Source organism: Chrysemys picta, chromosome 12 (genome assembly GCF_011386835.1).
Source record: "Chrysemys picta bellii isolate R12L10 chromosome 12, ASM1138683v2, whole genome shotgun sequence".
NCBI lineage: Eukaryota > Metazoa > Chordata > Testudines > Emydidae > Chrysemys > Chrysemys picta.
This window is the reverse complement of record NC_088802.1, coordinates 2,156,188-2,178,646: the sequence shown is the minus strand read 5'-3', so window position 1 is coordinate 2,178,646 and position 22,459 is coordinate 2,156,188. Positions and strand designations below refer to the sequence as shown.

The following is a 22,459-nucleotide window of genomic DNA, read 5'->3' as shown; positions in this document are numbered from 1 at the left end:
GAGGGGAGAGAAGGTGAGGGACAAAAATCCCACAAAAATGATAAATACCCAAAGGGAAAAAATCAGAGACCAATTTCCCACCCGTGTTTCAATTACGTCTCTACATTGTTGGTGGATTTTCCCAAGTGATTTTTATTTAGTTCCTTCTTTTTCTCTCTTTTTCCCTTCTTCCCGCACTCATCATTTTTTAAAAAACAACATTTGTATGGGGAACAAAATTCCAATTTTCACAGGAGAAAAGATTTTTAGAAAAAAAATTTTTTTTCATGAAAAAACATATATTTTTGGGGGGGGTGGGGAAGGGAGGGAAGTGTCCCAATTTTCAGGGATAAAATGACACATTTTCATTGGGAAAAAAATGATGTTCTAAAACAAAATATCAAATTTTCAGGAAAATATTTTTTTCATGGGGAAAAAGGTTGATTTTCTGAAAAGCAAATTTTAAAAAATCATTGTAAGAGTTTGGAACATCACACAAAGAAATGATTTAATTTTTAAACAAACAAACAAACAAACAAAAAACTTTCTTTGAGCAACTCCAGCCTGCTGGAGCTGTCACGTTGGTCACTCAGACCGATTCCACCGCCCACACGATGCTGAGGTGGGCTAGTGTTTCTCTTGGAGCTCAGTTAGGAAGAGGGACCAGACGCTGCATTAATTACCCCCACCTGGTCATGCTCCATGGGGAGGCGTTGCAATCACTCCAGAGAGGACAGGGAAATAACGCACTGGGACATGATATAGTTATACTTCAGGAGGCCTCGGAGAAGGAATTTCCTGAGGGCAAGACCATGCCCTAGTAGATTATTCCCTGCCGTAGAGAGGGCTAGTTGGGTTTTGTTGGGGTTCACATGGACCTTCATGCCCATCATTTTCTTCTGCTGTCCCTCAAACCCTGTGAGGGTCTCCTCCTGTGGGGAATTCCCTCGTGGCTGCGTGGCTCTGAGTGTGAGGGACTCAGGTAGTGCTGGGTGCGGAGGGACTCAGCGTCGCTGGGCGTGGTTGGATGTGTGTTCCCTGCGTCCTGGGGTCTGGATTTTAATCTCTGCGTAGTGCAGGCTCTTGCTCTCCACGGCCTCCCGGCTGCCCTGGCCCTGTGTTGGACAGACACACACTGAGGACGCCGTCACCCCAGATCTGGTCTCTTAATTCTGGCCAATCTAGGCCGCTCCCAGGGAGCAAATCCCACAGTGTTACCCCAGAATGGAGGGGTTGGGAGTCAGGACTCCTGGGTTCTATCCCGGGTCTAGGATGGGAATGGTGTCTAGTGGTTAGAGCAGAGGGGGCTGGGAGCCAGGACTCCTGGGTTCTCTCCCCCCACTGTATTGTACCAATCCTTATTCGCACCTGGAGACCAGACCCAAGTACTGGCTGGAACCAAGCCCAGCCTGCATTGTCTCACCTTCGGCTGCTGTCGGCGAGGCTGCGAGTGGGGCGGTGCTGCGGAAGAAGGGAGAAGAAAGAAATGTTAAAATGGAGGAGTGTGAGACAGGGCCGGCTCTAGGATTTTTGCCGCCCAAAGCAAAAACAATTTTGGCCGCCCCCCCCCCCCTTTTTTAATTACCCCACCCCCGGCCCCGCCTCAACTCCGCCCCTTCCCCAAATCCCCAGCCCTGTCTCCTCCCCCAGGCTCTCAAGCCTAGGAGGGAGGGAGGGAGGGGGAGAAGCGGCGCCCGCGCCGCGGCCACTCGGAGTCTCCCCCTCCCTCCCAGGCTCTCAGGGGGAGCAGCGGCGCGGGAAACAGCTGTTTCGCATGCCGCGCCTGCTCGGGATCTCCCCCTCCCTCCCAGGTTTGAGAGCCTGGGAGGGAGGGCGAGCAGCAGCGCGCGAGCGGCAGCAGTGGAGGTGAGCTAGGGCGGCCGGGGCACATTTTTAGGGGCGGCATTCTGGCGCCGGCCGTGCCGACCCTAAAAATGTGCCGCCCCAAGCACCAGCTTGTTTTGCTGGTGCCTAGAGCCGGCCCTTGTGTGAGAGAGAGTCTGGGGTGAAGAGGGAAGCTGCAGAGATCTAGGGGTGGGGGAAGAAGGAGGGAGAAGGAAGGATGTGGGGGGGATGGATATATGGACAGACAGCCCAGCATGGACCACAGCGGACAGACGGCCGCTCGGGAGTGTTCAGTAGCAGAGGCCCTGGCCCATGGGGCAGGAGGTTAGCGGGGGGAAGGCTCCGGTTCGATACCTTGGCGTCTCTTCAGGAGGAGGGTGGCCCCCAGACCAAGGATGAGAAGGAGCCCCAGGGCGATGGCGACCTGGTACAGGAGCTCCCGGGACCAGCACCCCGCGAGGGCTGATACTTTATCTGGGCGATGGAGAGGAGTGTTAGGGAATTCTTAGCCCCTTGAGCCAGACAGTTCCCTGACCTGCGGCCAGAGAGGGGGAAGGCCCCGTGCCCCCATTCCCCACCTCACCTGTGTCACTCTGGTTTTTCCCCATCACCTGCAGCTCGGTGCCTGCTCCCGTCCCGCTCTCTCCCTGGTAGAACTCGATCTGACACTGATAGAGACCAGAGTCCCGCTGCTCCAGCTCCGACAGGGTCAGCGTGGCCTCCCCTTTCTGGAGCAGATCCAGGTGGGACACATTGAGTCGTCCACTATAGAAGGGATGGGCAGAATCCAGCACGACTCCAGGCGCTCTTGTCCAGGTCGCTTTGACCCTGCTGCCCTGTCTCTTCTCGAAGGAGCAGCTGAGTGTCATGGTCTCGCCGGGGGACACTCGGAGGACAGCGGGGCTCTGGAGGACTGTGAGACCTTCGTGAACCAGGGCAATAAATGTTATAGCAGCGAAGGAAAACTACGACGAGTGGTATCGAGACACGCCCCAGCCGCCCGAAACCTTAGCAGCACGGAGATAAGAAGCTAAGAGGAAAGAATTGTGCGTTCCTGTCCACCTTGCTATTGCTCACAACACTGTCGGTAACACACTGCACAGGGCTTTCACTTCCCCTTCCAACAGATACCCCACATCAGCACTGCTATGTGCACGGCAGATGCTCACAGAGACGTTAGACGTAAAATCACTCAGGACAGGTAAGTCCAAAGCAGACTGCGAGGAATTACAAAGCGATCTCACTAACCTGGGTGACTGGGCAACAAAATGGCCGATGAAACTCACTGGTGGTAAATGCAAAGTCATGAACATTGGAAAACAGAATCCCAACTAGACACACAAAATGGTGGGGTCTAAATTAGCTGCTACCACTCAAGAGAGACCTTGGAGTCGTTGTGGATAGTTCTCTGCAAACATCCACTCAATGTGCAGCGGCAGTGAAAAAAGTCACCAGACTGTTAGCGTCCATTAGGAAAGGGAGAGATAATAAGACACAAAATATCCTATTGCCTCTATATAAATCCAGGGTACGCCCACACCTTGAATGCTGCGTGCAGTTTTGGTCGCCTCAAATCAAAAACAGATACGTTAGAATTGCAAAAGGTACAGAGAAGGGCAACAAATACGATTGGGGTATGGAACAATTTCCCCCTTACAGGGACCAGGAAACCCCCTTACAAATTAAAGTGGCAGTTTGTCATTTTAACCGTTTTAAATACACCACAGACACGTGCCTCCACTTTATACAATTTGTGCTTCAAACTAGAGGGGGTCAGAATTTTTCCTGATGGAACATTTTTCTCTTGGGAAAAGCCGTTTCATTGAAAGGATGACAATTATTTTAAAAATGGGGGAGAGAAAGCGTTTTGATAGGGTCAAAAGGGAATGATTTGATTTTGCATTTCCAGACTTATTTTATTTTATATTTAAGAAGAGTCAGTATTGAAATGAAATATTTGTTTTATGGAAACAGAATACTTTTCACTGACCTGATATGACATCTCCATATCTATCTATGCATCCATGCACACATCCTCCACCCCTAGCTCTATATGGATGGATGGATGGATGAATGGATGGATGGATAGATAGATATTATTTTTGGAGTGGGATGGATGGGTACATAGATAAAAAGATAGATGAGATGGATGTAGGGGTAGGGATGAATGGGTAGACAGAGATGGATCTAGGGATAGGGTATAAAGACAGATAGGGCTGAATATAGTGGAGAGGGGTAGGAGAACAGGACAGACAGAGATGGATCTAGGGGTGGGGCAGATGGACAGAAGGACAGACAGAGATGGATCTAGGGGTGGGGCAGATGGACAGAAGGACAGACAGAGATGGATCTAGGGGTGGGGCAGATGGACAGAAGGACAGACAGAGCTGGATCTAGGGGTGGGGCAGATGGACAGAAGGACAGACAGAGATGGATCTAGGCTTGGGGCAGATGGACAGAAGGACAGACAGAGCTGGATCTAGGGGTGGGGCAGATGGACAGAAGGACAGAAAGAGATGGATCTAGGCTTGGGGCAGATGGACAGATGGACAGACAGAGATGGATCTAGGGGTGGGGCAGATGAACAGAAGGACAGACAGAGATGGTTTTAGGGGTGGCATAGATGGATGGAAGGACAGATAGAGATGGATCTAGGCATGGGGCAGATGGACAGAAGGACAGACAGAGATGGATCTAGGGATGTGGCAGATGGACAGACGGACAGACAGAGGTGGATCTAGGGATGGGGCAGGTGGGCAGATTAAATTAGCCAGGATTTGCCGACATACCTGCTCCCCAGGTGGGGATGAGGAGGACGGCGCAGAGGACGGTGCTCAGGGCTGGCAGCTGCTCCATGGTCCCTGCTCTCTGACCAGCTCCACAGCCCAGCTCAGCTCAGCTCAGCATCCTCCGGAAATGTCACCTCTGGGGGGGCCGGTGGAAAGTTTTGTGGCCTGCGCGTCTGAGATGGCTGCAGCAAGAGTTCGGGGATAAGGGCCGGATGGGGGTTTGTGTTTGTGCATTCCTCTGGCCCCTGCTGGGAGGGGAGTGGGGTCTAGTGGTTAGAGCAAGGGGGGCTGGGAGCCAGGACTCCTGGGTTCAGTCCTCAGTTCATTGTCTCATCTTGGGTCATGCTCCTTACCCGCTCTGAGATATTTTTTCATGAGGAATTACATTAGTTTACATGAAGGAATTTTTGCTTAATATATTTTATTTTCACATACTGAGGTACATTCATTTTTTGCAACACAGATCTCCTGCCATCGGCCTATTCCTTCTAAAAAACCAAACATGCTCCAGACAGTTTTTATCTGCTTTATTCAGAAATGTTTTCTTTAGAATTTTCTTTTCTCTTACGGCTGACTCCGTTACAGCATTTAATTTTCATTTGTAAATGGAAAAATATTGTCCCACAAGGAATGAATCTTGAGAAATACTTTTCTTTAATGTTATAGTCAGACCCAAGACATACAGGACAGATGCACAGCTGGTGTGAATAGGTGTTTCTGAGTTTATTCCAGTGGAGCTATGGCTGATGGACCCCAGCTGGGATCACACCAGCAGCGCTGCAGGGTGCACATTCCCCTCCCCAGACCCACCCACACCCAGGAGCCCGACGCCCAGAGCCACAGGCCATTTCCTGTACAAGGAGAACTATAACGGCAGCGGCCACTAGGGGGCGACAAAGCTCCCACGCGCCCATTGCCTCTGCATGGCCCCTTCGCTCAGTTCCCGGGGCCGATCGACCCACAGACAGAAGCAGAAGAGAGCAGCGAAGCCCCAGCCCCACAGGAGCCCCCGGCAGGTGGTTCAGAGTCCAGCGATGTCTGACGGCTTCTGAAGCTGGAGCTGGGAAACTCCTGCCAGTGATAGGCCCCCTGAGCGGCTAAATCAGCGTCACCTGCCCCGATGCCGGGGGCGGCTTGGAGCCAGCACCCACCACGGGATCCACGGGGACACCTGGGAAACAGAACGAGAGCGTCACTGAACAAACTGGGGGGAAACGCTACGGGGATGGAGCCCTACAAATACCAGCGAGAGACTGATTCCACCAGGGATGAAATGCAGCCACCTCTGGGGTAGAACGTGGGGGCTGCTTATACAGGGTCCCCTCACCCAGCGCTGAGACACGGCCCCTCTGGGGTGGGGCACAGGGGCTGCTTATACAGGGAGTCTTCACCCAGTGCTCAGACATGGCCCCTATGGGGTGGGGTGCAGGGGCTGTTTATACAGGGACCCCTTGCCTGGTGCTGAGATGCAGCTGGCTCTGGGGTGGGGCAGGGGCTGGTTACCAGCCCACACAGCGATGCCATGTAACCGTTTGGGACAGGAAGTGAAGGCGAAACCCACGCGGAGCCGGTACCGTTCCAAGGCCGCAGGCTGAGGATGATTCCCAGGGAGAAGAGAACGACGAGTGACAGGGAGATGACAGCTCGGTAAAAGAGGGGCCCTGAGTCCAGACAGAGCTCACGGCCCCCTGGAACCTCTAGACAATAGAAATGAGGGGTTAGGAGATTCCTGGACCAACGCCCCATAGAGGGGAAGGCCCCGTGCCCCCATTCCCCACCTCACCTGTGTCACTCTGGTTTCTCCCCATCACCTGCAGCTTGGTGCCCGCTCCCGTCCCGCTCTCTCCCCGGTAGAACTTGATCTGACACTGATAGAGACCAGAGTCCCGCTGCTCCAGCTCCGACAGGGTCAGCATGGCCTCCCTTTTCTGGAGCAGATCCCGGTGGGACATATTTAGCCGGCCACTGTAGAAGGGATGGGCAGAATCCAGCACAACTCCGGGCGATCTGGTCCAGGTCGCTTTGGCCACGCTGCCCTGTCTCTTCTCGAAGGAGCAGCTGAGTGTCATGGTCTCGCCGGGGGACGCTCGGAGGACAGCGGGGCTCTGGAGGACTGTGAGACCTTCGTGAACCAGGGTGTGACGAACTGGGCCTGTTCTCACTGTGGTGTGTGAATGCTGACAGGGGAGTGTGCTGGGATAGTCTGCATTGGAGGATGGGATCTGCCCGGGGGCGCATTCCTGAGCTTGTAACATGAGAACCCAGGAAGGGGTTGAAGGCCAGGTGACTCCTGAGCCCGGGAAACTGAAAAAAGGCTGTGGGAGGGGTCGCTGAAGGCAGTGTGCTGGAAGCAGGCTGGAGAGATGGCTGGGAGGCAGAGATGGCTCTGACCTCCCAAGGGGGGCTGGGCTGGGATGCCCGGGGACCCCAAGATGGACCTAACTGAGGGGGTCCCTGTTGTCAGTGCCTGCAAGACCTGTCTTGGACTGTATTCCTGTCATCCAAATAAACCTTCTGCTTTACTGGCTGGCTGAGAGTCATGGTGAATCGCAGGGAGCCAGGGGTGCAGGGCCCTGAGTTCCCCAATACTCCGTGACAACTGGTGGCAGCGGCGGGATCTACTGCACCCCGTGGACGGCGCTTCCTGCAGTAAGTGACTGGGGAGCAGTAAAACGAAGGGGGATTGACGGGGACCAGGCCAGCTGAAGAGTGGGAGAGAGACGGTTATTACCCCTGGGAGTGTGTGACCAGCGAGAAGGACTTTTGCAGTAACAGGGTCCCCCGTGGGATCGCAGCGAGTGGTCCCAGGGGCGGAGGAGTCTGCAGCTCGACCCTGGCAGAGAGGTGGTGACCTCGAGAAGGGCTGGCACACTAGGGGTCCCCCTGGGAACTGTGGGGAGCTGTGAGCACACAGGCCGGTGAGTGGCCAGCAGGAAGATGTATGCCAAGCGGCTTAAGAGCGACCTGGTGGAGCTGTGCAAGCAGAGGCGGCTGCGCATTGGGAGGCTCACCAAAGAACAGCTCATCGCCCAGCTGGAGGCGGAAGATCGCGCGAATGAACTGATCCCTGTGTCTCAGGGAAGCAGCCTGGCAAATGCAGCGCAGGCACCAGTGTCTGTCCCGGCTGGGAGTGGTCAGCCGGCTGCTGAGGGCTTCCCGAGACCCCTCCTTCCTATGCCTAGGGGAAGGGTGGGGAGGAGCCCAGCAAATACCGAAGGCGCCGTGATCCCCCCGGCCAGCAGGGGGTCCCCCCGGCGAAGCCCGCCGGCCAGCAGAGGAGCCTCCCGGCGACGTTCGGCATCCGTGGAGCGGAATTGGCTGGAATGGGAGAAAGAGCTAAAACTGAGAGAGCTGGAGGATCGGGAACGACAGAGACAGCATGAAGAGAGACAGCGTCAGCGTGAACGGGAGGAGAAAGAGAGACAGCATCAGCGTGAACGGGAGGAGAAAGAGAGACAGCATCAGCGTGAACGGGAGGAGAAAGAGAGACAGCATCAGCATGAACGGGAGGAGAATGAGAGACAGCGTCAGCATGACCTGGAACTGGCGAGATTGAAGGGCAGCGAACCCCCGGCTGCGGTGAGTGAGGGGGGACCCAGGACTGCACGGAGCTTTGATAAGTGCATCATGGCCCCATACAAGGAGGGGGAGGACATGGATGACTTCCTGGAGGCCTTTGAGACGGCCTGCGAGCTGCACCGGGTTGATCCCGCGGACAGACTCCGGGTCCTTACCCCCTTACTGGACCCCAAAGCCGTGGCATTGTACCGCCAACTGGAAGAGGCAGAGAAAGGGGACTACGAACTATTCAAAAAGGCCCTGCTACGAGAGTTTGGGCTGACGCCTGAGATGTACCGGGAAAGGTTCCGGAGTCAGGATAAAACCCCTGAGATCTCATATCTGCAACTAGCCGCCCGCATGGAAGGATACGCCAGCAAGTGGGCTGATGGGGCCCAGACGAAGGAGGACCTGGTCAAACTGCTGGTACTGGAGCAACTGTATGAGCGGTGCCCATCTGACCTGAGGCTGTGGTTGGTGGACAGAAAGCCAGAGAACCCGCGACAGGCAGGCCGGCTGGCCGATGAGTTCGTAAAGAGCCGGTCAGGAGATAAAAGGGAGGAGTCCCAAAGGAGCAATCCCACCACAACGCAGAGAGAGAGTCACCATGGGACCTCCCCGTGGGAAAATACAGAAAAACCCCATCAGAGGGGAACATCCGGCATCAGGACCATCCGACCCACTCAAGGGGTCCCATGGGACATGGGCTGCTACCACTGTGGCCAAAAGGGCCACATACGGGCCCAGTGCCCCAGGCTCAGGGACAGACTGAGCAGGCCGAACCCACAGAGGGTTGACTGGGTAGAGACCCAGCCCGGCGAGAGGCAGCATTCCCAGGGAAGGGGGGCTGGCAGAGTACCACCTGCTAAGGAGGGAGGAGAGCCCCAGGCTAGCTTCTCTGGGGGGTCAGATGCCCCGGATTCAAAGTTCTCCGTTTACAGGGTTGGCGCGGGGCTGTCCCTGCGGAGCGAGTGCCTTGTTCCCCTGGAGGTGGATGGGAAGAAAGTTTATGGTTACTGGGACACGGGCGCAGAGGTGACACTGGCCCGGCCCGAGGTGGTGGCCCCAGATCGGGTGGTGCCCAACACCTTCCTGACCCTGACCGGGGTGGGCGGGACCCCATTCAAGGTTCCCGTAGCGAGGGTACACCTGAAATGGGGGGCCAAGGAGGGCCCCAAGGACGTGGGAGTGCACCACCATTTGCCCACTGAGGTGTTGATGGGGGGGGACCTAGAGGACTGGCCAAGCAGCCCCCAGACCGCCTTAGTTGTGACCCGCGGTCAGAGCCGGCGAGGGGCACTGCGCCCTGGCCTTGGGGGGGGTGCCTTGCCTGAGGTGCAGGACCCTAACCTGGTGGGGAGGGAACGCCCAGGGACGCGGCTCAGGGAGGCTGCAGCTTCGGACCCAGCGGGTGAGAAAGAGCAGGTGGCCATCCCCGTCCCAGCTGCTGAGTTCCAGGCCGAGTTACAGAGAGATCCCTCCTTGCGGAAGATAAGGGACCTGGCCGACCTCAATGCGGTACAGACCATGGGACGAGGTGGCCGGAAAAGGTTCCTGTGGGAGAAGGGGTTCCTGTACCGAGAATGGGCTCCCCCAGGGAAAATGGAGTCAGGGGGGATCAGGAGGCAGCTGGTGGTACCCCAGAAGTATCGCCGCCAGCTGCTGTGCCGGGCCCATGACATTCCCCTCGCAGGGCACCAGGGAACCTGGCGTACCCAGCAGAGGCTGCTACGGAGCTTTTACTGGCCTGGGGTCTTTGTTACTGTCCGACAGTACTGCGGATCCTGTGACCCCTGTCAGAGGGGGAGGAAGGCCTGGGACAAGGGGAAGACAGCTTTAGGACCCTTGCCCAGCATAGAGGAGCCTTTTCGGAGGGTGGCCAAGGTAAAAAGGGCGGCTCTAAACCAAGAGAGCCCAAAGCACAGACCTCCAGACTGGAGCGCTGGGAGAAGACCACAGCCCAGTTGGAGCCCCAGAGGTATGGGGGTGGGAAAAGGGCACAGGCCGCATAAACCTTCCCACATGCGAACTGCGAGTGCCATCAAGCAACCCCAACCTAAGGGGGGGCGTGAAACTGGAGGGGCCTGGTGTAATTCTCACCAAGGAATGGGAGGGATGCGGGGGCATCCATGGGAACGGGGGTAGGTTCGAACTTCCCCAGGTCACTGGCTAAAGTGACCCTGCTCAGTTCGGTCTCGAAGGGGGGAGAGATGTGACGAACTGGGCCTGTTCTCACTGTGGTGTGTGAATGCTGACAGGGGAGTGTGCTGGGATAGTCTGCATTGGAGGATGGGATCTGCCCGGGGGCGCATTCCTGAGCTTGTAACATGAGAACCCAGGAAGGGGTTGAAGGCCAGGTGACTCCTGAGCCCGGGAAACTGAAAAAAGGCTGTGGGAGGGGTCGCTGAAGGCAGTGTGCTGGAAGCAGGCTGGAGAGATGGCTGGGAGGCAGAGATGGCTCTGACCTCCCAAGGGGGGCTGGGCTGGGATGCCCGGGGACCCCAAGATGGACCTAACTGAGGGGGTCCCTGTTGTCAGTGCCTGCAAGACCTGTCTTGGACTGTATTCCTGTCATCCAAATAAACCTTCTGCTTTACTGGCTGGCTGAGAGTCATGGTGAATCGCAGGGAGCCAGGGGTGCAGGGCCCTGAGTTCCCCAATACTCCGTGACAACTGGAACTCAGGGCCCTGCACCCCTGGCTCCCTGCGATTCACCATGACTCTCAGCCAGCCAGTAAAGCAGAAGGTTTATTTGGATGACAGGAATACAGTCCAAGACAGGTCTTGCAGGCACTGACAACAGGGACCCCCTCAGTTAGGTCCATCTTGGGGTCCCCGGGCATCCCAGCCCAGCCCCCCTTGGGAGGTCAGAGCCATCTCTGCCTCCCAGCCATCTCTCCAGCCTGCTTCCAGCACACTGCCTTCAGCGACCCCTCCCACAGCCTTTTTTCAGTTTCCCGGGCTCAGGAGTCACCTGGCCTTCAACCCCTTCCTGGGTTCTCATGTTACAAGCTCAGGAATGCGCCCCCGGGCAGATCCCATCCTCCAATGCAGACTATCCCAGCACACTCCCCTGTCAGCATTCACACACCACAGTGAGAACAGGCCCAGTTCGTCACACAGGGCAATAAACATTATAACAGCAAAGGAAAACTACGACGAGTGGTATCGAGACACGCCCCAGCCGCCCGAAACCTTAGCAGCACGGAGATAAGAAGCTAAGGGGAAAGAATTGTGCGTTCCTGTCCACCTTGCTACTGCTCACAACACTGTCGATAACACACTGCACAGGACTTTCACTTCCCCTTCCAACAGATACCCAACATCAGCACTGCTATGTGCACGGCAGATGCTCACAGAGACGTTAGACGTAAAATCACTCAGGACAGGTAAGTCCAAGACAGACTCTGCAGAGTTGCAAATGGATCTCACTAGACCAGGCAGCGAAACTGCAAATGAAACTCAAAGGTGATCAATGCAAAGTCAGGCCCACTGGGAAACATATAAAATGATGGGGTCTAACTTAGCTGTTACATCTCAAAGAGATCATGGATAGTTCTTTGAAAACATCCGCTCAATGTGCAGCGGCAGACAAAAATCGAACAGGATGGTAGGAACCATTAGGAAAGGAAAAGATAATAAAATGGAAAATATGATAATGCCACTAAATAAATCCAGGGTACGCCCACACCTTGAATAGTACGTGCCGTTCTGGTCACCCCATCTCAAAAAAAGATACATTAGAATTGGAAAAGATACGGAAAAAGGCAACAAAAATGATTAGGGGCATGGAACAGCTTCCATATGAGGAGAGACTAAAACACCGGGACTGATCAGCTTAAAAAAGAGATGAGTAAAGGGGGGAATATGATAGAGCTCTATAAAGAATGGTGTGGAGAAAATGACAAGGGAAGTATTAATTACCACTTCACATAACACAAGAACCAGGGGTCACCCGATGAAATTAACAGGCAGCAGGTTTAAAACAAGCAAAAAGACGTACTTCTTCACACAACACACAGTCAACCTGTGAAACTCACTGCCAGGGGATGTTGTGAAGGCCAAAAGTATCACTGAGCTCAAAAAGGAATTAGATAAGTTCCTGGAGGATAGATCCATCCATGGCGAGATGGTCGGGGATGGAACCCCATGCTCTGGGTGTCTCTAAACCTCTGACTGGCAGAAGCAGGGACTGGACGACAGGGATGGATCACTTGATGATTGCCCTGTTCTGTTCATTCCCTCTGAAGCATCTGGCACCGGCCACTGTCAGAGACGGGATACTGGGCTAGATGGACTAGGCCGTGAGTTCAACATCTTGTAAAGGACCTTCGAGGCGGATGACAAGGACACACAGGCTGAGGAGAAAATGCAGCCATAGAGACTTATTAAAATAAGTGAAAAAGCTTCCAAAGCGTCACAAGGGAATAACACAGCTCTGGGGGGACCTGTCTCATCAGCCCTTACCAAAGCTTCCTAGATTAGCACCCTCACAGGGGCACCTGGTGATAAGAGACAACGGACCAGCCTGTCCCTGGCCTGCCAAATGGGTCCGACGATGCTCGAGACTGAGGGTGAACAATAGAACTGAAGGGTCAGATGCTGAGTAGCGAAGTTGACAATAGACAGTGGAGAAACTCAAAAGCTGAAGAAGACGAAGCTGCCTGCACATGGCGGGTTGCCCTCCTATAGGATCTCAACAATATCTTGAATATTCATGCTAGTACCCAACCTTCTGTGCCCAAATCTAACTTCCTCACCCACATCATACTGGGGTGCACTTATTCTATAGGCTAGTGTAGTCACACATGTTAATGCCAATTGGCTCATTCTCAAACCTGTTATTTCTTTCCCAATCTGGTTTCCGGTCGTTACTTCCACATTCCTGCCGTGTCCTGTGTGGAGTCCCAAGTTTCTTAGATAAACATGTCTAGTTCCCCAAACTCTAAAAGGGTATCGGTTAGGCCATATATCTGAGCCTAAGCTCACCAGCCCCCTTAACCGTACAGATGCTCACTTGCTGAAGCTAAACATACAGGATACAGGCCTGTAGGACCCGTTACAGCCAAACATAATAACATAATCCAATGCAAACGTACAAGGCAAATATACCAAAACAAACCAATAAATAAAGGCAGAACATAATAAAGCAAGCCAGCAGGTTAGCCCTCTGGGCTACAAGGTGGACAGACAGAGCTGGATCTAGGCTTGGGGCAGATGGACAGAAGGACAGACAGAGATGGATCTAGGCGTGGGGAGATGGACAGAAGGACAGACAGAGATGGATCTAGGCGTGGGGCAGATGGACAGAAGGACAGACAGAGATGGATCTAGGCTTGGGGCAGATGGACAGAAAGACAGAGATGGATCTAGAGATGGGGTAGGTGGCTGGATGAACACGTTAAATTAGTACCTGCTGCCCAGGTGGGGATGAAGAGGAGGATGCAGAGGACGGGGCTCAGGGCTGGCAGCTGCTCCATGGTCCCCGCTCTCTGGGCGGCTCCGTGGGTCCAGCTCAGCTCAGCTCAGCATCCTCCGCAAGCGTCAGCCCCAGGGGGCGGTGGAAAGTTTTGTGGTCAGCGACTCTGAGATGGCTGCAGCGAGAGGCCGGGGATGAGGGCCGGATGGGTATGTGTGTGTGTGTGTGTTTTAGCATGTGCTATTCACAGTGTGAGGGACAGGCTGGTGTGTGTGTGTGTGTGAATCCAACTGCTCCCTAGAATCAGCCGCATTCATCTGTGTCTCCTAGCCCCTGTACTGCGTGTGACTGAGGAGGATTCCCCTTACTTAGACTGGGGCAGTTGGGGTGTTTAGAGCTGGGGTATCTGGTCTGATGCCCCGCCCGGCTGCCCTGGTGCAGGGGGCAGCACAGCAGCAGCTGGCTTCTCCTGGAGCATCCTGGCTTGGTGGTGGTCCCCAGGAGCAGCTCCCCGGCCAGGGCTGCGTCCTACACTGGGCCACAAATCCCTGCTCTGCTCTCAAACCAGGGGGGCCGACGGGCGTGAATTCCCCCCTGGGTCGGCGATCCGGCCCTGTCAACTTTCCATGTCTTTTTCATCGGCTCTGTCACGAGACATTTCTAACCAGACATTGTCCTTAGCGCCACGACCTTGAATGGTTGGTCAATAGCTACACCACACTGCTGGCTAGCGATATTCGGAGGAGCTGTCATGTTGCAGGTAGTTGTGATGGGGATTTGGGGTAATTTGGAGTCATTATCTGTCCGAAACGACCCCGCCAAATTGTACGTGTGGCTGCGGGTGGGTAAAATCTTCCCCGTCAGCAGCTGCATTTCAGTCACCCGCCCGGAGCCGCCCCCCATCTCCCTTTACCTCCGGGAAGTCATATTTTCTTGGATGAGTTATCTCCGCTGGCTGAGACATGCCAATGTGCCATCGCTCCCACCCACTGCTGCACCAATCTCCCCCAGCTTGGGTGGCCAATTTTGGTTGGACGTATTCCTGCAAGTTCCATCCCATGACATAACCCTTAATTAAAGATTAACCCTGAATTGCTGGAGATTCCAGGACAATGGTGGAAGATTGGCAACCCTAGGCCTCAGAGGACAGCCTGGTTGTGGACAGGGGTGGGCGCAGAAGGGATGGCGCCTAGCGACTCAGAGTGAAGGTGTCCAGTGGTAGGTGGGCTCCCAGGAAGGGGTCTGAGAATGGAGGGGCAGATGGGGTGCTTGTGTTGAGGGGCTGTAGTTCCTTGCTTTTGTGGGGTGTTGTTTTGTCCACTGACCCTGGTTGTTTAACGACCTGCTTTGGGTGTTAAATTTGACAAGAGGTGCTTGTGAATTTCTGCCGATGGGGAAAGCTACCGGATCTATCCGTATGTGATGTTATGAGTGTAATATAATATCCCATTGAAAGATGACAGGGCCAGAAAGAGTTAATTAACTCACAGACTGACTTGACCCATGGCTGAACTTTAGAGACTGGTTAGGAAGTTCTGTAAATGAATAATGCTTTGAAATGCAGCCGGCATTGTTAGAGATAGAAGGGTAGATGTTTTCTCAGGTCTTGTGATGTAAGCGAACAAGTCTTGTCTATTGCTAGAGCTTTAATTCAAAGATCAAAAGAGGAATATTAACATTTATGATGACACTGGAGTGAAATAGTATTATTGTCTCTATGTCTCTTTGAAGGTTGTGGTAACCTGGATCTGAACTGTGTAATGGATAAATTACCCTGTGCTAATTGCCAGGATGGTTGGGAGACAGAAGATTAAGCTTATTCTCTCAGGCCAAGAGGCTCTGGAAAATGTCTAAAAACCCTGGGGCACCATCCTGTTTTATCGCAGATCTGCTTTGGGTTTCAAGAAGGGGAAACCCTGAGCCATAAGAATTGAGATCCCTAGTCACTGACTGGAGTCACCCTGAATATGGACATTGGACTATAGCCTCGGGACTATTTCTAAAAGGACTTTTGGCAACTACAAGCTCATCTCTGCTGTGTCTGAACCTCAAGAATTGAATTCAAGTCTGTCTGTATATTGATCTTTTAACCAACACTCTCTCCCTTTTTTCTTTTTTAATAAATTTTAGTTTAGTTAATAAGAATTGACTGTAGCGTGTATTTTGCATAAGATCTAAGTTGTAATTGGAGCTGGGTGTGTGGCTGATCCTTTGGGGTTGGAAGAACCTTTTCTTTTATATATTGAGATCAGATTTTCAGTAACCATCATCGTATCTAACGTGTGTGTCTGGACGGAGGCCTGAGGCTGGGCACTTTAAGGGAACTGCGTTGTTTGGACGTCTGAGTAACCAGGGAGGTTCTATAGAAGCTGTTTTGGGCTGGTTGGTAAATCTAAGTATTGGAAGATCCACCAGCATTTGGGGTTTGGCTGCCCCGGTCTGTTTGCAGTTCACCCTGACTGAGCTGGCTCCCACGGGCAGCACTGTCACAGTGGCGTCGTTGTACAAGGATCCCCAGAACCGGTGAGTTAAGCTTTGGGTCAGAACCCCGCGCTATCCACATTTGAATGTTGATATTGAGAGTTTGGTTGGTTAAAGAGCAGGTGCAATGGGTGAGCAAAGAGCATATGAGGCCTTGACAAAAAAAGCCCTGGAAGATTTGAGTTCAGAAAGGGAGATAAGCTTTAGAAAGAAAGCTACAAATCAAGAACTGAGAAGTCTGTTAATGGCCAGTGATCAGAAGGCAGGAGCACAGCCCTTACCTGAAGCTGCAGAAGCAAAAAGCAGCAAATAAACTGGAACTTGAGCATGAACAGAAACTAGCAGATCTTCGATTGCTGGAAAAGCAGAAGATCGCGGAGTTAGAAAGAGAAGCTGCTGAGAGAGAGAAAGAAGCTGATAAAAGAACAAAGGAGGCTGGTGAGACAGAAGAAAGGGCTTGTAGTGGATGCACGGAGCTGTTGGCTGCAGAGGAGAAGGCTCACCAACCTCAGCTCCAAGTAATGGAAGAGCGGAGAAAGTCATCCCCACCTGGTGCTCCACTTCCCCACCACCACGAGAAAAACTGGGAGAGGATGTGTCCTATTTACAACAATACTGAGGATATAGGGGAGTTTTTGTCTTCCTTTGAACGCCTCTGCAATCTGTACCTGATCCCCGAGGGTCAGCGAATTCCCGTCCTGCTGACCAGACTGACTGGAAAAGCCAGGGAGGTATTTAATGAATCGGGGAACAGGAAGCCTTGGAATACGAGTGGTTTAAAGATTCTGTGTTAAGGTGGTTCAAGGTTACTCCTGATTCTTACAGAGCTAAATTTAGGAAATGTAGCATGTCTAATGCTAGTACTTTTGTGGAATGTGCCCATAAGCTGATGGGTTTTGTTAAAACGTGGGTTATGGGAGTAAAGACACATGGGAGTTTTGAAAAACTGCTGAATTGAATAACTTTGGAACAGTTTTTAGACATTGTTCCCGACCATGTTAAAGCTGCTGTGTGTGAGAGAGACCCTGAGTAAGTCCTAAGGGCGGCAGAAATTGTGGATGCCCATACCTGAAACAGGGCTCGGGATGGTGGAAATCCCATGGGGGAACTAATCACCATTCGCCCCCGTTCAAGAGGAGGGAAGGATTTAAAAGTAAACCTGGCTCTGACTCTTATAAAGGAGCTCATGGGGGCCCAGAGCAGAAAAACTCCTACTCCAAGGGGAAACAAGTGGTCTGTCATTTGTGTGGTCCACCTGGGCACATCAAACCAGAGTGTCCAACTGTAAAAAATAAAACCCCAAACCCAGTAAATGCTAATCCTGTTGTTATAAACTCACGGCAAGCCGCACACAGCCCAGTGCTGGTGCCCTGTGTGCAAATGCTGTTTCTGTGGTCTCTGAAGAATTTAACCTTAAAACTCATATTAAAGCTAAATATGGGGAAAATAAGACAGAGTTTATTAGCAGTGCAGAAGTGAATGGAGTGAGGGGTATGGCATGGAGAGACACCGCACCCAGAGCAGCAACAGGCTGAGTGCTGCCGGCATCCCAGACTGGCAACGGACTGAGCCACTCAGCCCCCCCGCCGGTCCCGCTCAGCCCCCCCGCCGGTCCCGCTCAGCCCGCCACCGGCCCACTCAGCCTGCTGCTGGCTGAGTGGATGGAATCCCAGACCGGCAGTGGGTTGAGTAGGACCAGTAGCTGGACCCCAGACCAGCAGTGGGCTGAGCGGGGCTGGTGGCTGGACCCCAGACCGGCAGTGGGCTGAGCGGGGCTGGTGGCTGGAACCCCAGACAAGGATCCCAGGCAAGGATCACACTAAATTGATAAGATCTGCATTTTAATTTGATTTTAAATGAAGCTTCTTAAATATTTTAAAAACCTTATTTACTTTAAATACAAACAATAGTCTATTTATATAATATAGACATAGAGAGAGACCTTCTACAAACGTTAAAATGTATTACTGGCATGGGAAACCTTTTAAATGACAGTGAACTTGGCACACCACTTCTGAAAGGTTGCCGACCCCTGGTACAGAGTGACCATCTGTTGTACTAAGATTCTCTTGCTTTTTTCCCCAGTGAGTCAGGATAGCTTTTGCCAGCCCAGAGGTTGGGCAGCCAATGTCTTACGTTTTCACAATGTTTTGTCCAACTTTCATAAAGTAAATACATGGTTAATACGAGTTAAAAAGGCCAGGGACACTTCCTTGTGAAGAGTCTGTGTAGCAGATCATGCTAGAGCTGTGAAAATGTCAGGTTTTGATGGAACGTTAGAGGCAGTGATTTAGCCTGTATTTCTGGCAGTGCCCAAAATGTGCTGCTATTGCTAATGTCTTTCCAAACAAAAATGAGGCACAATAGGACTTCGGTAACATTTCTGTGCTGCCTTCATCTAGAGGAGATGATTCTGTGCTGACTTCATTTTGGTCACTTTGTGCTTTACCTAGGAGTAAAACTAGGGTTATATTTCCCCACTGCTCGGAAACCCAGCGTATTAAACTGGATAATGCCATTGATCTATTTACAGTAGAAGGTTGATAGAGAGTTGTAACTAACATTAAGACTGATGCCCACTATACATTTAAAACTAAAAAGTGGCTTTGTAAAAATGACCTGGGTTTCCAACTCTATTGTGTCTCAGTCAGGGCGGAGCGCCTTGGGAGGTGTCTTCACACTAGCTCAAGGTCACAGCGCAAGAACCTAGAGAGCCTCCTGAAGCACGGTGATAGTTTTGATTTAAATGGACTTGAACTGGACGAAGAATTGAGGACACTGTCACCAATGTTGCCACATGCAAAATCGGTGATGGACATTGTACAGTTTATTCATACCAGCAAACTTGTTGACATATATCCTAATGTGTACATTGCCACTCGTATTCTACCGACAATTCCTGTAACAGTCGCATCAGGAGAACGGAGTTTCTCAGAACTAAAGCTCATTAAAAACTCTCTCTGTTCTACAATGAGTCAGGAATGCTTGACTGGTCTTGCTATTCCCGCAATCGAACAAGACATCACTTTGTCTTTGTCATACAATGACATTATTACTGCTTTTGCAGCCAAAAAAAGCCAGAACGATTGCTTTTAATTAAAAACAAATCCTTGTTTCAATACCTCTTCATCTAAATTTCCAATAAAATGTTGACAAATTAAAAGAATTATATTATTTGCATCATTCTGTCAAATCAGAATTTTTTCTATAGCGCTACTTCTTTAGTGCTAGTCCATCAGCATCACAGCGTGCTTAATTAAGTGAAACTGGGTTTAATAACATGCATGTGGCAAGTTTTCCAATACTGTAAGCTTATGTTTGTGTTGTTAAGAGCAAGTCAGGCACAGGGGCACCAGTTTAATAATCCCGCCTAGGGCACCATAAATCCTAAGGACGGCCCTGGAAGCAGGTGCTTGGGGCGGCCAATACAAAGGGGCGGCACTCCATCCGCTACTGGGGCGGCCCACCTGGGTCTTCGGCGGCAGGTCCCTCAGTCCCTCTCTTCCTCTTTGAGCTGCCGCCGAAGTGCCGCCGAAGAGGAAGAGAGGGAGCGAAGGACCCGCAGCCAAACTGCCGACGAAGAATGGAGCGGCTCGATTGAGCTGCCGCTGATGGTTTGGGGTTTTTTTTTTGCCACTTGGAGCAGCAGAAAACCTGGAGCCGGCCCTGATCTCCTCCAGCCTGTGTACTGCTGCTCCCAGCACAGCCCCTAGCGCTGCCCTGGGGCAATGGGACCAACCCTAACTGCCAGGGGACAGCGCCCCCCGCTCAGGGCGATTCACCCACAGACAAACCAGGCTCGCACCTAGACCTTGAATTCATGGCCCCAAAATTACAGGCCAGTGTCCTCCTCTTCACCCCACCCAGGGGCTCCGCCTGCCCACAGCTGCCCCCTCTGACCTGTGGGGCTGGGCCTGGCACCCCCCCCAGGGGCTGCACCGGAGTGACGGGGGGATATGGGGGGAAGGGGGAAGAGACAGAACAGAAGGGAGGGCAGAGCCCCCCCAACTGCCCCCTCATCCCTGTGTCCCAATGGCCCTTCCCCCTCCATCCCAATGGCCAATCCCCCTCCCTATAGCCCCTTCCTCTCCCAATGGCCCCTCCCCCTCCCTGCCCTTGCCTCTCCCATTAGCCCCCTTCCATCCCCATAGTCCCTCCCCCTCCCTTCCCCTCCATCCCTAAGGCCCCTCCCCACCCCTGCCTGCCCGTCCCTCTCCCATTAGTCCCTCCCCTATTGCATAGCTCCTCCCTGCCCCTCCCCGCTAATGGCCCCTCCCCGTCCCTCATTAGCCCCTCCCATCTCCCCAATAGCCCCTCCCCCTCCCTGCCCGCTTTCCTATTAGCCACACTCCTGCTCCCTGCCCCTCCCTCCCGCTCCTTAGCCCCGCCCACTCCGTGGCCCCGCCTCCTTATCCTCCTCCCTGGCCCATGCCGCTCCAAGGCTCCTCTCTTTCCCTCCCTCGGGCGGGACAGCCAATCAGAAGGCGACTTCGTGTTTAAGCGTCACTAGTTGCCGGGCAGAGTCTGCCGGCACGAGGGAGAGACTCGCGGAGATAAAAAAAGGGCGGGAAACGGGCGGGGAAGCGCCGCGAGGCGCCAGCGGCTGCTGAGAACGCGAGCGGGGAAGGGCCAACTGTCACCTGCGAGGGGGCGGGACCAACTGTCACCTGGAGTCCTGGCTCCCAGCCTCCCCCTGCTCTAACCACTAGACCCCACACCCTCCCAGAGCCAGGGAGAGAACCCAGGAGTCCTGGCTCCCAGCCCCCCTGCTCTAACCTACCAGCCCCCCACTCCCCTCCCAGAGCCGGGGAGAGAACCCAGGAGTCCTGGCTCCCAGCCTCCCCCTGCTCCAACCCACCAGCCCCCACTCACCTCCCAGAGCCGGGGAGAGAACCCAGGAGTCCTGGCTCCCAGCCCCCCCTGCTCTAACCCCTAGACCCCACTCACCTCCCAGAGCCAGGGAGAGAACCCAGGAGTCCTGGCTCCCAGCCTCCCCCTGCTCTAACCCCTAGACCCCACACCCTCCCAGAGCCGGGGAGAGAACCCAGGAGTCCTGGCTCCCAGCCCCCCTGCTCTAACCTACCAGCCCCCCACTCCCCTCCCAGAGCCGGGGAGAGAACCCAGGAGTCCTGGCTCCCAGCCTCCCCCTGCTCCAACCCACCAGCCCCCACTCACCTCCCAGAGCCGGGGAGAGAACCCAGGAGTCCTGGCTCCCAGCCCCCCCTGCTCTAACCCCTAGACCCCACACCCTCCCAGAGCCGGGGAGAGAACCCAGGAGTCCTGGCTCCCAGCCTCCCCCTGCTCTAACCCCCCAGCCCCCACTCCCCTCCCAGAGCTGGGGAGAGAACCCAGGAGTCCTGGCTCCCAGCCTCCCCCTGCTCTAACCCCTAGACCCCACACCCTCCCAGAGCCGGGGAGAGAACCCAGGAGTCCTGGCTCCCAGCCTCCCCCTGCTCTAACCCCTAGACCCCACACCCTCCCAGAGCCGGGGAGAGAACCCAGGAGTCCTGGCTCCCAGCCTGCCCCTGCTCTAACCCCTAGACCCCACACCTTCCCAAAGCCAGGGAGAGAACCCAGGAGTCCTGGCTCCCAGCCTCCCCCTGCTCTAACCCCTAGACCCCACACCTTCCCAAAGCCGGGGAGAGAACCCAGGAGTCCTGGCTCCCAGCCTCCCCCTGCTCTAACCCCTAGACCCCACACCCTCCCAGAGCCGGGGAGAGAACCCAGGAGTCCTGGCTCCCAGCCTCCCCCTGCTCTAACCCGTAGACCCCACACCCTCCCAGAGCCGGGGAGAGAACCCAGGAGTCCTGGCTCCCAGCCTCCCCCTGCTCTAACTCCTAGACCCCACACCCTCCCAGAGCCGGAGAGGGAACCCAGGAGTCCTGGCTCCCAGCCTCCCCTGCTCTAACCCCTAGACCCCACACCCTCCCAGAGCCGGGGAGAGAACCCAGGAGTCCTGGCTCCCAGCCCCTCACCCCCCCCCCCCGCTCAAACCTTCTCAGCCCCGCTCTTCCCCTAGCTGTGGGACAGAGAACCCAGGAGTCCAGGTTCCTGTGCCATTGCTCAGTTCGGGTCTGGGCAGAGCCTGGCATAACAAGGGCGCTGATCTGTGCTGCACCTGGCACCACAGGGGCCCCGATATTTTGCAGGGGATCTGTGTAGCGCCCGGGGGCCCCTCCCTTTGCTACGGCTGCAGTTTCTGTGGCTCGGGGCTCTGTCTGCACTTGAGCTCCTGGCGAGAAACAGGAAATTCAGCACCGTTCACGGCCACAGCTTTTGCAAAGGCAGCAGCAGATGGGGTGGGGGGTGATTTACAATCATGACAGACGTGTCGGAGTCGGGGCCGTGTGCGACGCACAAACAACTGACCACGGTTTCCGTCCCACGA

General features: G+C 54.1%; 1 protein-coding gene across 1 annotated transcript; it reads right to left on the bottom strand.

Annotated features, from left to right (window-relative positions):
• Positions 1 to 5,710: 5,710 nt before the first annotated feature.
• Positions 5,711 to 6,682, bottom strand: LOC135974834 (natural cytotoxicity triggering receptor 3-like). Its single transcript, XM_065563864.1, has 3 exons — positions 6,397 to 6,682; positions 6,188 to 6,310; positions 5,711 to 5,784 (listed from the first exon to the last, which is right to left on the bottom strand). The coding sequence occupies exons 1-3, from the start codon at positions 6,680 to 6,682 to the stop codon at positions 5,711 to 5,713; spliced, it is 483 nt and encodes a 160-aa protein (XP_065419936.1).
• Positions 6,683 to 22,459: the final 15,777 nt, after the last annotated feature.

What these genes read in the sequence shown, in the direction of transcription:
- LOC135974834 (XM_065563864.1), bottom strand. Translation starts at nt 6,682, where the DNA reads ATGACACTCAGCTGCTCCTTCGAGAAGAGACAGGGCAGCGTGGCCAAA. An exon ending in GAGAAACCAGAGTGACACAG is followed by an intron (nt 6,311 to 6,396) that starts GTGAGGTGGGGA and finishes TCTATTGTCTAG; the next exon opens with AGGTTCCAGGGGGCCGTGAG. An exon ending in CAGCCTGCGGCCTTGGAACG is followed by an intron (nt 5,785 to 6,187) that starts GTACCGGCTCCG and finishes TCTGTTTCCCAG; the next exon opens with GTGTCCCCGTGGATCCCGTG.